The 17726-nt window shown below is 35.9% G+C and overlaps 1 protein-coding gene across 1 annotated transcript in view; it reads right to left on the bottom strand.

Moving 5' to 3' along the window:
• Nucleotides 1–17726, bottom strand: part of NBEA (neurobeachin) — a 479458-nt gene that overhangs the window by 395431 nt on the left and 66301 nt on the right. The window contains exon 2 of the mRNA XM_065730203.1: nucleotides 4018–4249. Coding sequence (XP_065586275.1) covers nucleotides 4018–4249 — 232 coding nt within the window. The remainder of the gene's footprint in view (nucleotides 1–4017; nucleotides 4250–17726) is intronic.

The raw sequence follows: 17726 nt of genomic DNA, 5'->3' as shown, positions 1-17726 counted from the left end.
GGCATTAGTAGTACATATTTATAAACAACAAATAAAAAGTTTATGGATATACATAAATATCAATTTCCTAACATCGTAAAACAAAAAACCAGAAAGACTGAAGCACAGTGAGATAACAAGCGTAGATAAAGGAAGGAACACCTATGGAAGTCAGTGTACTTAAGCAACTTAAACATTTTCCCCTAAACATCTCTAAAAAGGAATTGTTCTTTGCTTCAGTATAACCAAACACAAAAAAGCCTGCCTATCACAACATAACTTTATTCATACATATTAAAATCTCACTGCGAACAGTCAGTCCACCTCTGGTTTATAATCATAACAATCAGCTCATCTACACATGAACACAGCTACAAAACACTTTTTTTTTCTTGTTTTAAAATTTTCTTCATTTTCAGTTAAGTTAAAGATGATCACATATAAACCTGGTATCTGTGATGTCATTTCTGAAATGAGAAAGTCCAGAAGAAGAAAACAGACACACCGTTTCTCATTTTAACAGCACTTAAAAAATGCACTGAATGAAACAGACTTTTTTTTACTGGAACTAATTTACTGGTTCTAAATACTGCTAAGCAGTTTATACATTCTCTACCAATTCAACAGAAGCCTTGAAGAAATGCTCAGTTGAATCATTTCATTCAAAAATACGATAAAGAGCCTGCTTTGTCTCCCAAGTAAACTATTTATCTCAATGGATGGTGTGCTATTAACTTTAGAAGACATATTGAACAGGATTGGGAACACAACTTCAGGAAAACTATATCATGCCTTCTTAAATGTTAAATAACAGGCAGACAAGAAATTGTGAATTTTAGCTCTATTTGTGAAGTAGATGTAGTTCTACAGGCTGGCAATATTGAATACAAGAATTTTGAAGCTTCTCTTATGGATCCAATTTGAAGATAAATGACTGTTAACAGCCTGTTAATGGCAGAACAGTCCAGAACTAACATTTTTGCTTAGAAATCAGAAACTATTTCAATAGTTAAGAATTTGGTTCAAGAAATTCCAGAATAAATACCTACAGCATCAACTGGAGGTTGCAAAAAATAGAATGGAGCTCAAGGGAGACATATCCACTGACTATGAGTTAGGGTTATGTTCACCTTTCAGACTTTTCAGATGTTACTACACATACGTTACCTCAAGGAGTCACTTGGAACAGAACATCTATATCACTGTTCATCAAAGTGAAATAAGAGAGAGAACTCCTGTGCAGTTGTTAATAAAAATATCTGCCAATCATCTAAGTGAATATTTCTCTGAGCTTTTTGCCTAAACTATTGATAAAATGTCTGATCAGCACCTAACTTAGTATAATAGATTATCACAGTGCACAGATGACTTGTGATAGGTGATACTTCTGGAAAAGAATTCACGACATGAATAGCAATGAACTCATTTGGATAGCAGTTAACACTGATTAAGCTTTTATTCTTGACCACAGAATATGTAAAATCTCAGGAAGTGAGATATTTAAAGCTCTGAGAAGCCTCATAGTCCAATAGTCATCATCTGAATGGACAGTCAAGTTTTTCTCACTGCAAAAGAGTACATGTGTATTTGCTGTTCTCTTACTTCCATAATACTGGGGAAGAGTAGCTTCAGACAGACTGGTCCTGAAAGACTGCTGTCACTGTCTGAACATAACATCATACCTGTTAACTGTGAAACACTGAGATGTTTCATGAAGGAAGTGGTACTAACTTCCTAAGAACACTACCACAGCTCTCGTCCAAAATATACTTCCCCAATGTTAAAAACTATTTCTCCAGAAATTTTTTTACTTTATCCTTAAGGTATGGAAAGTTCATAGAAACATTTGGGGCCAAACAGTTCTACTACAATTGTCCATTACATCAGCATGTGTATATCAGATTAAGGTCAGAATAAAGAATGCATCAATGCCTCAGAATTTTGTCATCAGTGACTACTGACTACTTATTAGATGGCCGTATTTACTGCTTCTGTTATACTACCAAAGTTTTTGCCATTGATTATTGTGGTGTGTTGCTCCCAGAAATAACAAGATAAAAGTGAAATGGATTTCTTTTTTACCACGTTTTTTTAAGTAAATTTTTCAAAACCCACAGCCAACTATTCAGAGTTCTCCAAGACCCAACAATGTGGTGCTCTCTTAAATCCCTGATGAATTCATACTATGCAGAAGGCAATGCAAATACACTTTCCGGAGCTAGAGAGTCATCAGAATTCCAACTTTGTTTTGTTTTTAAACTAAATATATGCTTTCCTCATATATGTGAGTATTCAGAAGGAAAAGCTTACTGGTGCTTTTTCTACAAAAAGCCTCTTTCTGAAATACTGTGTCACAGCTCTCAGAAAATAATAATAATAATAATAATAATAATAATAATAATAATAATGATAATAATAATAATAATAATAATGGGAAAGAGGCTTGATGAAATTTCTTTATCAAGGTATTTCCCCTGACTTATATTAATAATTGTCATTTGAGAGCATTTTTCAATTCGCAAGTGCTTCTGGAAGACAGAACCTATACTCTCTTGATCTTTAACATCTAAAAGTAGCTTAGCAATTTGAAAAATGTATTTCTAAAAAGGACATCATCACAGGTATGCATGCCATGTACAGAAGTACTATTTAGGGGACCTCAAACTGAAGAATTTTACGAAGTATAATTACTGATTTCCAAGAACAAAACCATAATAAAAATTCAAGACAGAAATGTCTACATTCATAAGCTGATGCCTTATCTTTAATGGGAAATAAATATAATCTTTCCCCTCATACTATTCTACATATTTACCAGTCCTGGAAACAAAAAATTCTAGGTAAAAATCATTAGTCTGTGAATCTACTGATCTGTCATACATCATTCTGAGCCTCACAGTACAATATTTAATATAACAATTCTGGTTTTAGTCTTTCCACATACATCTGTAAGACTCTGAAATATAAAATTTACAGCTTTTTCAAATACTGATTGCTACATACACCTTTTTAGTGAAAAAAGCCAAAGACAAAAAACATTTCTGAATGACACATATTTCATGCTGCTGTTATCCTCGTCTTGTTTCTGGTCTGTAATCCTTGTTGGTTTATTGTTCCACAAAGCCTATATATCTGTCAGGAATCAGATCATCAACTAAAATCTTAAGAGTTAGAATTATGGCAGACAAAACTCCAATCTTTCAAAAATGCCTCACAACTTAAGTACTCTACTATCAATCCAAATGTATATAAAAAATAAAGAATTGCCTTCACACTTAAGGAAGGAAGTGCTTAAGTTTCTCCCCAGGAGAAAGGAGCTCTTAAATACTGATCACATGTAACTTTTAGTTGGTGTATTTAAACTTGATAATCAAACCTACTCCTCTAACTAAATAATTTAGGATTATAATCTGTACTCTACTATTTAGAGAATGTAGGATACAATAAAAACCTCTTTCAAAAGTAGTCTGAAAACTTTTTATGTGAAAAAACTTCATCAGTTATTTTCAGTGAGTAAATAATGTTATTTTTTTAATTGTAAACAATCACAGCTGATTGATGATTTAGCTGTGTCATCACAGCTATATATTATGAAGTACAGAAATTAAATAATACAATTAAAATGTCCAGCATTTAAAGCTATTTGCAATATGATATGCTGTAACATGTGGCTTATATTTAAAGTAGATCATAACACTTTAAGCATCTGAATAATTCAAAATGATCAATGTACTTCAGAATTAATTACTTTGAAAGTCTAACAGGTTCTATTCTTGGTTATATTCAAATTGCATCATTTTAACACTAAGTATTAAAAGAATAAGCAGGCAATCGGTTTAAACAGTATATATACTTTAAACTAAAAATATATATTCTTGTCTTCATTTTTTATGAAACTGATAAAAGATCTGATTCAATAGAGGTAATGATAAAATAATTACTTTAAGCAAAAAACAAAACATCCCCAAACCCTCTATAATCACAAAAAATTGACAGTTAAGCAATGTAAAGATCATTTTATCTGTTGGTGATTTATACCTGCAATCATGTCGTCCACAGTACTCATCTTCAGCAGTACCTGTTCAATTAAGCCAACTTCCGTGCTAGTCTGTAAATTACGGACACTTTTACGTAGAATTGCTGTGAACATACTCCAAATTTCGGCTTGGCACGTTACATCACAGTGCTCCAAAAGCTCTGACATGCACGTAATGCTCTCTGCATCCTGGATTATAAAGTTCATCTCCAGATCAAATTCACCACCAACCAGCTACAAAAGAAAATGAGAACAGCATTACATTGTGATAGCTTCAATGTCTTTCATACCTGCATTGTTAACAATACTGAATATTTTTTAGCTTGATAGTGATAGCACCAACTTTGTCAGAGATCAAGAAGCGTTTAGACAACAGTCACAGAAATATGGTTTGAATTTTGTGTGGTCCTGTTTGGAGCCAGGAGCTGGGTTCAATAATCCTTGTGGGCCCCTTCCAACTCCGGATATTCTATGATTCTATGAGGGAGGCAATTTTGACAAACTCACATATATGATCAGCTGTGAGTTTGGTCAATTTGATGTCACAGTGAACTGGCAGTCACGCTACACAAGACATAACTTGTCCAAAACTACCCACTACTATCAAAAAAAAATTACCTTCCTTTCTGTCATATTGATGAATACAGCCCTTTCATTAAATGCAATCAGAAGATACTTTAAATATTCCTTAATATAAAGCAACTGAAATAGCAGCCTTGCCCAGAGTGATGTTATGGAGAAGCTACAGAAACTGAAAACCTAAAAGAAAATGAGGCTTTCCAAAGTTCTATTGAGAGACATTTGCCTACTCAGAACTAAAAAGACACTGAAAATAACTGAGCTGTATTTCCACTTGATATAACACAACATTTACATTTACTTGTTTTCAAGACTTCCCTTCCTATTATAACTTCCACATCTCCCCGCAGCCATGTGCAGAACAAGAATCAGTGAACTGCTCTGGAGTAAAGAAATGATGGAAAACTTGCTAACTATACATTAGGACAATTCAACACATGGCTATGTGAACCTGCTGCTGCTGCAAGGTGAGACAGCACTCAGATGAAGAACAATTCAACAGCAATACCAACAAAATTGCAGCCTAGTGTTTGTCTAGATACTTCCCCAGTGTCCTGAATTCTAACTAACAGTACAACTAGAGAGCACATTTTAGGAGGAAAAATAAATGCTGTAAGCAAAAATTTGCAAAAAGCATAGTCAAGACCAAGTATCTCTTAGTTCAACTGAATTCACCATGTCAATTCCAGCCCATTAGCCACTTGTGCAACTTTAAAAATATTATGTTAGAACATCTTACTGAAATGCATATAAAACTTAGCTTAAAAATAATGTACTTAAATGGCAGAAACATTATTCAGTTTTGAAGTATAAAAGGACTGTCTCTTAAATACCCTACTTTACCCTAGTACAACTGCTGAATTTTAAAAGTACCAATGTTAAATTTCAATAAGTGCAAATATATTATGTAATTGAGAAAGAGAAAAGAACAAATTAAATTAATTCTAAAATAACTGTAAGATAACCTTTTCTGTTTGTTCCAGAAAGGTATATAATTAAAACTGCAATAATATTTTAAATTAAAGATATTCAAAGAATTCATTTTCAAGTACATAATTTCAGTAGTGATTTTTAATACAGGGCTATTTCATTGCTTATTTAAAAGCAGTTTGTATTATTTTCAAATTAAACTCAGAATAGGAAGACATGAAATAATATGTGAACCCTTTTCTGATAGTTAAAGCTATCCAAATATTCAGTCTGCTTCTTTCATTTCCACTTTTCAGAAAATTAATACAACTAAGGAATAGATATGGGTTCTTCCCTCACTCATACTTCACATCCACCTACAAATTTGTTTCTCTCTATCAATTAGGTACTAACAACTGATTTATAATTTTATAACACAAAAGTTTCCAATATACTAAATATATAAACTGACGTCCTTCTTTGTATGTAAGATCACTTTTTATTACTTTCTGATAAAACTATTATCCTAATTAAGTATTTTAAGGGCAAAATTGTGATCACATATCATATACCTGCATATTTGGTAAACACATAATGTTTAGTAAAGGCAATGAAATTCTCAAAAGTAAAAAAAAAAAAAACCCACAGTATTTCTATGGTCATTTTTTTAAATCACGGAATTGTTTTACATAGGAAAACACCATACTGTTCAAAAAACATTGATGAGTTTATATTGCTAAAAATAACAGTGATTTGCATACACTTCACCAGCAATATGGGTTGTTCTCTCAGTTAACTTCTTATCTCCCTCCATCCAGTCAAGTTTCTCTGAGATAATTTTATAAACACACAGAGGTAAAGCAAACACTTGTAGATTATATCCAATTAAATTATTTAGATTCCTTCTCTAAGATGAAATGATACACTTTACAGAATTATAGAATCACCAAGGTTGGACAAGACAGCCAATATCATCCAGCCAAACAGTTCACTTACCACCAATATTTCCCCACTAAACCATGTCCCTTAGTACAACATCTACACATTTCTTGAACACCTTCATGGATGGTGATCTCACCACTTCCCTGGCAGCCTCTTCCAACGCATTATTACCACTCTTTCTGGGAATAATTTTTTCCTAACATCCAAAATGAATCTCCCCTGGTGCAGCTTGAGGCCATTACTTCTTATCCTATCTCTGTTACCTGGGAGAAGAGGCTGACGCCTACCTCACCACAACCTCCTTTCAGGCATTTGCAGAGAGCAATAAGGTCTCCCTTGAGCCTCCTCTTCTCCAGACTAAACAATTCCCCAGTTTCCTCAACTGCTCCTCACAACACTTGTGCTCCAGATCCTTTACCAGCTTTGCTGCCCTTCCCTGGACATGCCTCCAGGTCCTCGAAGACATGCTTCAGATCCTCAAAAGTGGAAATGTAAATTTATTTATGTATTTTTCCATGCAGGACATCTAGGATGAGAAAACAGAATCTGTGGAGTCTCCATCCTGGGAGATAAAAGTATCTGGACTCAGAGCTGGGAAATCTGCTCTTGGTGGTCCCATTTGAGAAGGGGTTGGACCAGGTGATCTTCATACCTTTCAACTATTTTGTGATCTATTTGGATACACAACATTCAGACACAATTTAGGCAAAATGAATTTCACCTTTTGTTTCTAATAACGCACAGATCTAAAACCAATTTTTAAGTAGCTGGCAGTGTGCACTCGCTCCCCAGAAAGCCAGTCCTATTCTGGGTTGCATCAGGAGAAACATGGGCAGCAGGGAAAGGGAGGTGATCCTTCATTTCTGCTCTGCCCTCATGAAACACCTCGTGTGGTACTGCATGAAGTTCTGCAGTTCCCCAGCAAAGGAAATACAGGTTACAGCTGGAATAAGTCCAGAGGAGGCCACAAAGACAATCAGAGGGCTGGAGCAGAAGGCAGCTGAGTAAACTGGGCTTGTTTGGTCTGGAGAATGCATTGTGGCCTTCCAGTACCTAATGCTGGGTGTACAGAAAAGCTGGAGAGGGACTATTTATTAGAAGCATAGCGGAAGGACAAGAGGCTTTTAAACTATTAAAGAGGAAGTTCTAGGTTAGATGTTAGGAGAGGAAATTCTTCACTACAAGGGTTGTGAGGCACTGGCACAGGCTACCCAGAGAAGTTGTGGGTGCCCCATTCTTGGAGGTGCTCAAGGGCACATTGGATGGTGGCCCCATGCAACCTGAGCTGGTGGGAGCTGTCCCTGTCAGCTGCAGGGAGGTCAAAACCAGCCGATCTTTAAGGTCCCTTCCAACTCAAACCATCCTATGTTTCTGTGAAAATAAATCAGGTTGTATTTTTTTGCTAGTTTAATATACTAATATGTATTACAACACTGAAATAGAGCTCATTAATTTGAAGTGATGTATCAGTCTGAAGTATGTTGTCAGTTCAGTTAAAAAACAAGATGTCTGCATATGTAAAACATCTCAGAGAATTCGTGTCAAAAATAAACTGAATGTTGCTAAAATTGGCTTCATGGAAAGTATTCTGGAGGGCTACACACAATGCATTTGTCCACTTGCCAACAGAGAGGCTGTTTATTCACCACAAAGAACATGAAAATGTACGTCATTTCACTCAACAGTTAAGGTATAATCAGACCACTAAAAATGATCACAGTTATTAAAATCAACTTCCTTAATAACTGAAACAAATTAATTATCCAACTAAAAGTTATGGCAAAAAGAAAATTTTTAGATTACTAAGGAAATCTAAACAAAAATGAAGTAAGAATAGGGAAATAAATGACCACGATTAAATGATTAATGTTCAGGAAGTAGTATAAGGCAACAGCTTCTGCTTTAAAATGAGAAAAATAAAATATATTCCAGCCAAGAAAAAGAAGTAGAACATTCACCAAAATAAATAAATAAATAATTAAATAAAAACATCTTCCAACAAAATTCTATACCTGCATTTCCCCAGGAAATTGTAAGAAAAGAAGAGGAATAGACAATCAATTTTTGCAGCATAGGAAAGATTGGTGGAGTACCATCAGTAAAATACAGCAGTAACAGGTGTTGATATGAATGAAGGAGCTAAGTTTGCTGCAGAACCAAAAAAATCATGTATTGCTGTTTAAAAACACCAACTATAAAGAGTTGAAAAGTTGTTTTTTTATGTTGTTTTTATAATTTTTATATTTTTTCCTACATTTACAATATGACAACCACTGAAATTCACAATTACCATTCAGAAAAGAGCTTGGAGACAGTATGTGTAGTACTTTAAACAACTATATGACATTAAAGACCATAAACAGTAACAGAAAAAATTCATAATGAGCTTACAACTTTTTAACTTGGGAGCAATTCTGACTGCAATACCACATATAAAGAGTTAAATCTTACTGCCATCAAGAGGTATATTTTTAACACAACATGCAGAAGACTCCTTAGACAGATTTCAGCTACAGTACAGTATGAGTACAAACCCATCATTTCACTAGCTGGTATATTACACCATAAATCAGTGTTTTTTTCTATATTGTATAGATTAAATACAATCTTTTTGATATGTCAAACATTCCTCTTACTTTGACTTCTTCAAATGAACATTTAATATTCAGTATAGACCACGCTTTCTCTGTGATTAGGTATCTTGATTTATTGCATGTACTTTGCCAAGGTCACACATTGCTTTTAAACTATTCTGCATCTTTCACAGTAAAGCTGTAATAAATGAAGAAGCAAACTAATTTCACACCCCAGTTTTAAGCTAGATGTATATGGCCAAAAACACAGCTCCTCACGAAGAAGTATTGACCTCACAGCTATTGCAAATTAGGCTATCTTCTCTACCCTGCAGTTGTTTAAAATGACAGGTTGATACTCCTTGCAAATTGCTCCAAGAATTTAAACCCACGCCACCATCCTGAAAGGCAGCTGCATTACTCATTCCTTATTCTTCTGAATACTGTAGCTATTCCTCAGCAAGCTTCTCCCATTCATTACGATATGCAATAGGAGTGTTTATTCATAAACTTTTACATTTTTACAGAATGTAGACTGCCTTTTTATACCCATTTGGCTTGAACAAAGGTTAAACAATCCCTCAAAATACAGAAGTTGTCCACAGATATCTGATAGGATATTCAGATTAATTAAGAAACAGTAAAATATGTGCTTGAACATCTAGGATTAAAACATTTACATGATTTTAAAAATCAGAATTCTTCAGAACCCAATTCTTCAAGTTCTGAAGATTGAAACAAAGACACTATAGGTAGCTGCCAAACTAGAAAAAATAAATAAATCAAATGAAATGAGATAAGAAATATAGTAATATTTAAAGAAATATACAAATGAAGCACCAGGATGACAGTATTTCTGAATGAAAATTCAAAGCATAGGTCAGAAGGTACTCTAGCATGATTTCATTAAAAAACAAAACCAAACCCCTGGGGATACAGAGATTTTCAACATAAATCATCATCTGTAGTGAGGATAAAAAGAGAAAAAAATCAAATACAAGAAACCTAATAATTACATGAGATGCAAGAAAATGTTTTAGAGGCATTTGATATTGCTACGGTTTAAACAAAACCACTGTGTGCACTGTGATAAAGAAAATGACTCAGTAACAAATACATACACACAGTGTCAAAACAATAAAATGTTAAAATCTGCACTACATGAAGATTAACTTAAACATCTTTCTTTGCAATTACTTTCATGCTAACACATAAAATATAAAATAATTCTCAGAATAGCCTAATTTCCATGTTCTGTAGTCAAATTTTGGAAGAATTTTCATGGTTTCTAAATTGCATTTTTCTGTTATGTTGAACATTTTATATACCTTTCTAATCCTTCTTTAATTTGCTGTCTAAATAATTACTAACTTGTACAGCTGAAAGTTACTGTTAGTTAATAAAACTTCCTGAACAGCTTTTTGTTTCCTCAAATATAATGATAATTGAATAGATAAATTCAGGAACAAAAGGGTGCAATCTATAATCATCCGAGACTTCATGTAGTGACAGCATTGGTGGACAAAGGAAGGACAACTGATGTAATGCACTTGGACTTCTGCAAGGCCTTTGACATGGTCTCACAACAAATTCTTATGTCTAAATTGGAGAGATACAGCTTTGAAGGATGAGCTATTCCATGGAGAAAGAACTGGTTGGATAGTCACAGCCAGAGGACTGTTGTCAACAGCTCCATGTCCAAGTGAAGGCTGGACTCAAGTGGTATCCCCCAGCAGTCTATCTTGAGACTGGTGTTCTTCAACATCTTTATCAATGACACAGTGATCGCGTGTAAGCTCAGCAAGTTTGCTGCTGACACAAAAGAAGGAAGGGATGCCATCTAGAGGGACATGGACAGGTTTGAAAAGTGGGCAGAAAAGAACCTAATGAGGTTTAACTTAGCCAAGTACAAGGTGTTGCGCTTAGGCAGTGGCAATTCCAGCTATGAATACAGACTGGACGAAGAACTCACTGAAGGCAGCCCTGTGTATAAGGACTTGGGAGTCCTCATGGATGAAATGCTGGACATAAGCCAGCAGTGGGTGCTTGCAGCCTGGAAGGCCAATTATAGCCTGGGGCACATCAACAGAGGAATGGCCAGCAAGGAGTGGGAGGGGATTGTCCACCTCTTCTCTGCCCTTCTAAGTTCACATCTGGACTACTAGGGACCCCAGTACTTGAGGACAGGGACCTGTTAAAGCAGGTCCAGAGGAGGGTGATCAGAGGACTGGAGTACCTCTCCTGTGAAGAAAGGTAAAGGGAAACTGGTTTGTTTAGCTTGGAAAAGAGAAAGCTCCAGCAGACCTCACTGCAGCATTCCAGTACTAGAAGGGAGCCCACCAGCAGGAGGAGGACCAACTATTTACATGGTCTGATTGCAATAAGAGAAGTGAGAATGGCTTTAAACAAAGAGAGGGAAGATTTTGGTTAGATGTTAGGAAGAAATTTTTTCACTCAGAGGGTATTGAGGCAATGGCACAAGCTGCCCAGAGGAGCTGTAGATGTGCCATCCCTTGAGACATTCAAGGCCAGGTTGGATGGGGCCTACGCAGCTTGAGCTGGTAGGTGGCAGCCCTACCCATGGCAGGGGTTTGGAACTACATGATCTTTAAGGCCCTCTCCAACCTAACCCATCTTACAATTCTACGATTCCTGTCTTGTATTTAATTTAAAAACATTTTCAAGCAAGCAAAGATAGCTCTTCAGTTCGACTTTTATCTAGACTAAAGTGAAATAAATTTGTAGTTATCAGCAACAAAAGCAAGTTTTTAACACAGCTTTTTCTTCCACTTACATTAACACAGATTTATTCTTTATATAGCAGTCAAGATTAAAGTGTATTAGCATATATCTAAGCATTTTCATCTCTAAATTTGTTAATTCAGTGCCATCAAAGTAGCACATCGTTCTAGCTTCCTTCATACAAGATCGCTATCTGTGTTCATTTAAACCAAAATCAAGAATATAATTTCCACGATACCACACAGCCAATGCCATCAAAGAATTAAACTATCACAATGGTATAATTACTACAGTTCTAGAACATCCGGGTCAGATTTATACTAAGGCACTCCATTCTTCCCTCTCCTAATTAACTCCTATCACATTTGCTCTATGCTTTCTAAAGCCAAGTATAATCAGGACATATCACAGACAGTATGACAAGCATTCTCATCTGTTTTTGGCTACTTTGTGAGAACCACTTCAGATTTAAATATATGCGTGTATGATTATGGTAATCAACTTCGCCTTGCAAGTACAGGAGATAATCAGTTTGAAAACAAATAGTGAAACAAATTCATTAATTCTCTTCCTTACTCTGATGTTCATATATCTGTTAACCATTACAAAACAGTCGTAGAGGTTTGACAGAAAATTTCCACAGGGAAAAAGACAGAAATAACTTGCTGGGGTAGAATTGGTAATCTCTTAAAATACTAAATTTATTCACCATTAGAAGAGAAAACTAGTAATCTTTCTACCTTTGTTAACAATGGTCATCACATAACATTCCAGAAAAATACAAACTGGAATATCTTTTCTACAAAAACTGTATTGCATTGACTTCTTAATCACCGGAGAGTTCCAAATACAGAGTCAGATCACTACTGCTACTCTTAAAAAGACAGCGCTCCAGTTGAAGCACTGAAACACATTAATGTGACAAAAGAGGTGGTGGTCCCAGGCAGAAAAGAAAGCTAGTATTTTCAGGTTGTTAACGGTTGTTAACTAAAATATTTTCTTTTCTATTAAATTATTTCAGGGTTTATACTTCAGGATTATACTTGAATGGCATGAATAAAGATTTATTCATGTAAAAGTGTTTAGAATGTTAAATGAAATCTTCAGCCATCAATACACATGCTGGTCACAAATATATATATATAATATATATATATAAAGCTAAGCTGTTGGAGTTCTTTAGAAATCTGAATTATAGAATCATAAAGGTTGGAAAGGACCTCCAAGATCATCCAGCCCAACTGTTCATGTACTACCAATATCATTCACTAACCTATGTCCCTAACATCTAAAAAATTCTTAAACACCTCCAGGGACAGTGACTCAACCACTCCCCTGGACAAACTTATGCCAAAAATGCCAATGCATTACCCCTCTTTCTGAGAAGAAACTCTTCCTAATATCCAACCTGTATCGCCCCTGGAACAACTTGAGGCCATTCCCTCTGGTCCTATTGCTGTTACCTGGGAGAAGAGACTGACTCTAAACCTCGACACAATCTCCTTTCAGGCATCTGAGGAGCAAAAAGGTCACTCCTGAGCCTCCTCATCTCCACACTGAACAAGCCCAGTTCCCTCAGCTGCTCCACAAAAGATTTGTGCTCCAGATCCCTCACAGCTTCGTTGCCCTTCTCTGAACACACCCCAGGGTCTCCATGTCTTTCTCGTAGTGAGGGGCCCAAAACTGAACACAGTACTCAAGGTGCACCCTCACCAGTGCTCAGTACAGGAGGACAAACTCCTCCCTGCTTCTGCTGGCTGCACTACTGCTGATGCCAGGATGCCGTTGGCCTTCTTGGCCACCTGGGCATTCTGCTGCCTCATGTTCAGCCAACTGTCAACTAACACCCTGAGATCATTTTCATCATTGCAGTCTTCCAGCCACTCTGTCACAAGCCAGTGGCACTGCACAAGGTTGTTGTGATCAAAGTGCATTTTCAAAGCTCTTTTTACCAACAATAGAAAATAAAAGGTGAATTTGGGAAGTACTTCTCTCACTGAATTTAGATGCGACATTAGGATCAAACAATTCTTACTCTGGCAATATAGTAGTTTTCAGTGACTATAGAAGGAGAGCTAGTCCAGACAGACACATCTAAAGTTATGCCAGATTCATCTCATCCAGTGTGTTCACAGCATGGTTTATAATCAAATGACAGCACATGTGAATTGCTACAGCAGCATGTCTTCTTCCACATCACTGTACCCTTTTTAAAAGTGCCTTCATTAACGTTAGCTTCAAAAATGTTTATTCTGAGTAATACAGTGTGCCACAGCAGTGTGACACTAAATGAGTAATTCCTAATAAATTTATTGACATATTTAAGGTATTTAGAGAAAAAATAAAATGAAACACCTATTTCCAAGTTCCCTTCATATCTGCTATAACATGTAATTCTTAGAAATGAAACTGTAGGGTCTTCTGATTCTCTCTTCCATTGCACTGATGGAAGAGGTAGAGGGTGAGTGAGCAGCTAGTGGAGATCAGCTCACCATTGTCTGAAATTCTGTGCCTCTGTCCCTACATTTACTATATACAGAGAGCTTTTTCCATTGATCAGCTGACATTCAATAAACTCAAATCAATCTTCTATAGGTGGTCTTAATATGCTAATGAAGGAAAAATTGTAATTACACAATTACAATTACATAATCTGATATGGCATTGTTTTTGATTATGATAACAGTTAACCTTGAATATGGCCTACTGAACTCTACCAAACCTACAACACTGTGAAATATTGTATAAAGCATGTTAATTCCCCATTTCATAAAAGTCTGCATGCACCATCACTGTTACATAGGGAAAACATTTCATACAATCGTAGAATTATATAATCACTGAGGCTGGAAAAGACCTCTAAGATCATCTAGTCCAACCATCAACCCACTACCACCATGGTGAGTAACCATGTCCCTTAGTGCCACATTTACACATTTCTTGAACATCTCCACAGATGGTGACTCCACTATTACCCTGGGCAGTCTGCTCCAGTGCATTACCACTCTGATTAGGAATTTTTCCTAATATCCAATCTGAGTCTCCCCTGAAGCATGTGAGGCCATTCCCTCTTGTCATATCACTGTCACCTAGGAGAACTGGCCAACTCGCACATCAACACAACCTCCTTGCAAGCATCTGTGAGAATCCTCCTCTTCTCCACACTGAACAAGCCCTGCTCCCTCAGCCGCTCCCCATAAGCCTTGTGCTTGAGCTACATTGCACTTCCTCATTTCTGTGAGTAAACAGTTTTGAAATACCTATAGTTTTTCTCATCTTTCCCACCCCCCTCAGTTATGAAAAGAAATAAAATTATTTGAAATGCCTAGAAGATAACAAACTGAAAAAACAATGACTGTAAGCAATGAAGATTAGCTTTGTATTTACTTATCAAAGTCATGCTGTTGTCATTGTTACTGCCTTCATTACATTAGTTCAGGATACAAACCAGAGTGAAAGTAAAAAGCATTACAAGAATTGTTGATTATTCGTTTTCCAGGCTGAACAGCCCCAATTTTCTCAACCTGTTTTCACAGGAGAGCTGTTCCAGCCTCATCCTTGGGACTCTCCTTTGGAACCAGTCCGGAAGATCCATGTCTTTCTTATGCCTCTGAACACAGTTCTCCAGGCAGGGTGTTATGAGATTGGAATAGAGGTAGTGGGCATCACATCCCTCAGTATGCAGTCGTGCTTCTTTTGATACAGGCCACAAAGCCAACCTCAAGCAGGGCTGCAAAAGCACACTTACTGGCTACTGTTGAGTTTTTATCAATCAAGTCCTTCTACACAAAATTGGTCTTATTTTATAAATTCTACAAAACAGAGGTTGCCAGTGTTTAGGAAATGATATGATTAAGTAATGGGAAGGTTAATGTTACATCAGGTCGGCAAGTTGCCCCAAAATAAATAGTATTAAAGAAACTATACCTAAAGAACAAAGGTTTCTGTGTATTTTAATTAACTTGTATGTGTTGTCAGTTATTGTTCCAGACTCTCCTTGTCCATTCTTAGTATCAAAATTATAAGCTGCTTAGAGGCAAGAAAAGGAGAAAAACATTTTGTTGTGCTAGTGCTTGGAAAACTTATCCCCTGTACTTAGTCCCAATTATAATCTGATTTTTTATTATCATAATGAGGTGCTGAAATTTTTCAGTTGAAATTTCACTGGAAAAAGGAACCCTAATAGTTGGAAATGAGAGTATATTTAAAAAGAATACAATACCAGGGCACAGTTTAAACTGTGTTTGTTGTAGTAGGAGCTCTGCAGCAGTGCAGTACGTTGAAACTGGGAACATGTACTAAGTCAGTGTCATTTTAATTATCCAGATCATAAATATAAAACAGTAATCTAATAAATATAATGTTTAAAAGGTTGCAATGGAACAAAAAAAGTCATTTTTGATTGTCTCTTCTGAATGACAATGCAGATCTGCAAGTGAAATATGAGAAAAAGTTGTAGAGAGGTATGTTGACTTTAAATTAGAATTATGGGCACACTGGTATACCATAATATATTCTTTGTAATACATGGGAGTTACCAAGCAAAGCACAAAACAAAACAAACAAACAAAAAACCACGGTAGCTTAACTGTAGTCTGGTATACACAATTTATTGACGCAAGCATCACTTACTCTCAAATACATGGCAAAACTGTAACTTACAGACAGGGCCAACATTTTGGCTTAATCATTTGCTGAAACAATTTCAACTCCTTCTCTACCCTGATTTTTGAGCACATACATCACAAATGCAGACCTTTCCTAAATACCATTAGCTTGAAGCTTAAAGGGAGAGAAAAAAGAACAAAAACTCATGAGGAAGATTAGATAAAAAAGCTCAGATCACTGAGCTTTAAAGTATGCTTGAGTTCAGCATGGGACAGAAATTAGCCTGATAAAGGTCAAATATCACACAAAAGCTTCCTCAGCACAAGACTGCAAGGCAACTCTTTAAAAGTCCTACTTTAGAGGCAATACAAAACAAAGACAGTTTAAAGTGCTGGGACAGGTCAAATTTCACCCACTTGAAGAGAGCTGGAGCAGCAATTCAGTGAATTCTGACAGAATCAGTCCTCATGACTGATCAAGGCATTTAACAAGTATTTAGCCCAAAGCACAAAAGCAGAAGTCATTGTGCTGGTATGTCTATGTCACCACCAGAAATATAATCTATTTTTTATTCTATAAGAGGATGAACATTTGAACATTAAAATAAATAAATAAATAAAGTTTAACTAAGGTTAATTTCCTATCAGAATTAGTTTTCTTTAGGATTTTTAATCGACTTTTCCCTCTTGTCACAAAATACTTCAGAATTCTGAAAAACCTAACAACTGTAAGTCGTGTTTCTGCAATACTTCAAAGTAGAACAATCCCAAGTAATTTAATTATAATAGCATCATTTCGTAATTAGTACAAAAGAAAGTGACAAATTATCCTGTTTGTATGAATAGTTAGTGACAGAGTGATAGCCCAGAACCACAGTGCAGGGGATGCCTGATCTAATATAATGCTGAAGTGGGAGTTGCACAACAGTGGTTTTACACTCCATTTCATCTTGCTAAAAGTAGGAGGCTTAATGATTACAAAGAGGCCTTAATTCTCAAATCTCACTGATTGCTTGCATCAATAATTTTGAGACACCCGATAAAACTTTGTTGTGTAGAGGAATGCAATCAAAAAATGCACAAAAAGGAGCTGTAAAGTGTCATTTACAAATGACTGGGAATTAACAGCGTAATTCTGTATCAGCAGCCATACAACTTCTGTGTCTTTTCAATTTTCATAGCTTGAAGCTTGTTTCATAACAAAACAACATTATCTTCTAAATTTTCAACCCAAGCCACTCAATACTGTTTCACTCATTTAAGAAAGTCAAGAAAAGTTATTCTATTTGTTACACTTTCCTTGTTCTCCAAGGTGAGGATACAGATAAAAGACAGGTATAGCTCTTTAAAAAAATATCT

The sequence above is a fragment of the Cyrtonyx montezumae genome, unplaced genomic scaffold (assembly GCF_038088225.1).
Source record: "Cyrtonyx montezumae isolate F1298 unplaced genomic scaffold, pur_monq_1.0 scaffold_12, whole genome shotgun sequence".
Taxonomy (NCBI): Eukaryota; Metazoa; Chordata; class Aves; order Galliformes; family Odontophoridae; genus Cyrtonyx; species Cyrtonyx montezumae.
Note: the sequence above shows the minus strand (reverse complement) of the source record. Positions and strands in the feature narration are given on the sequence as shown.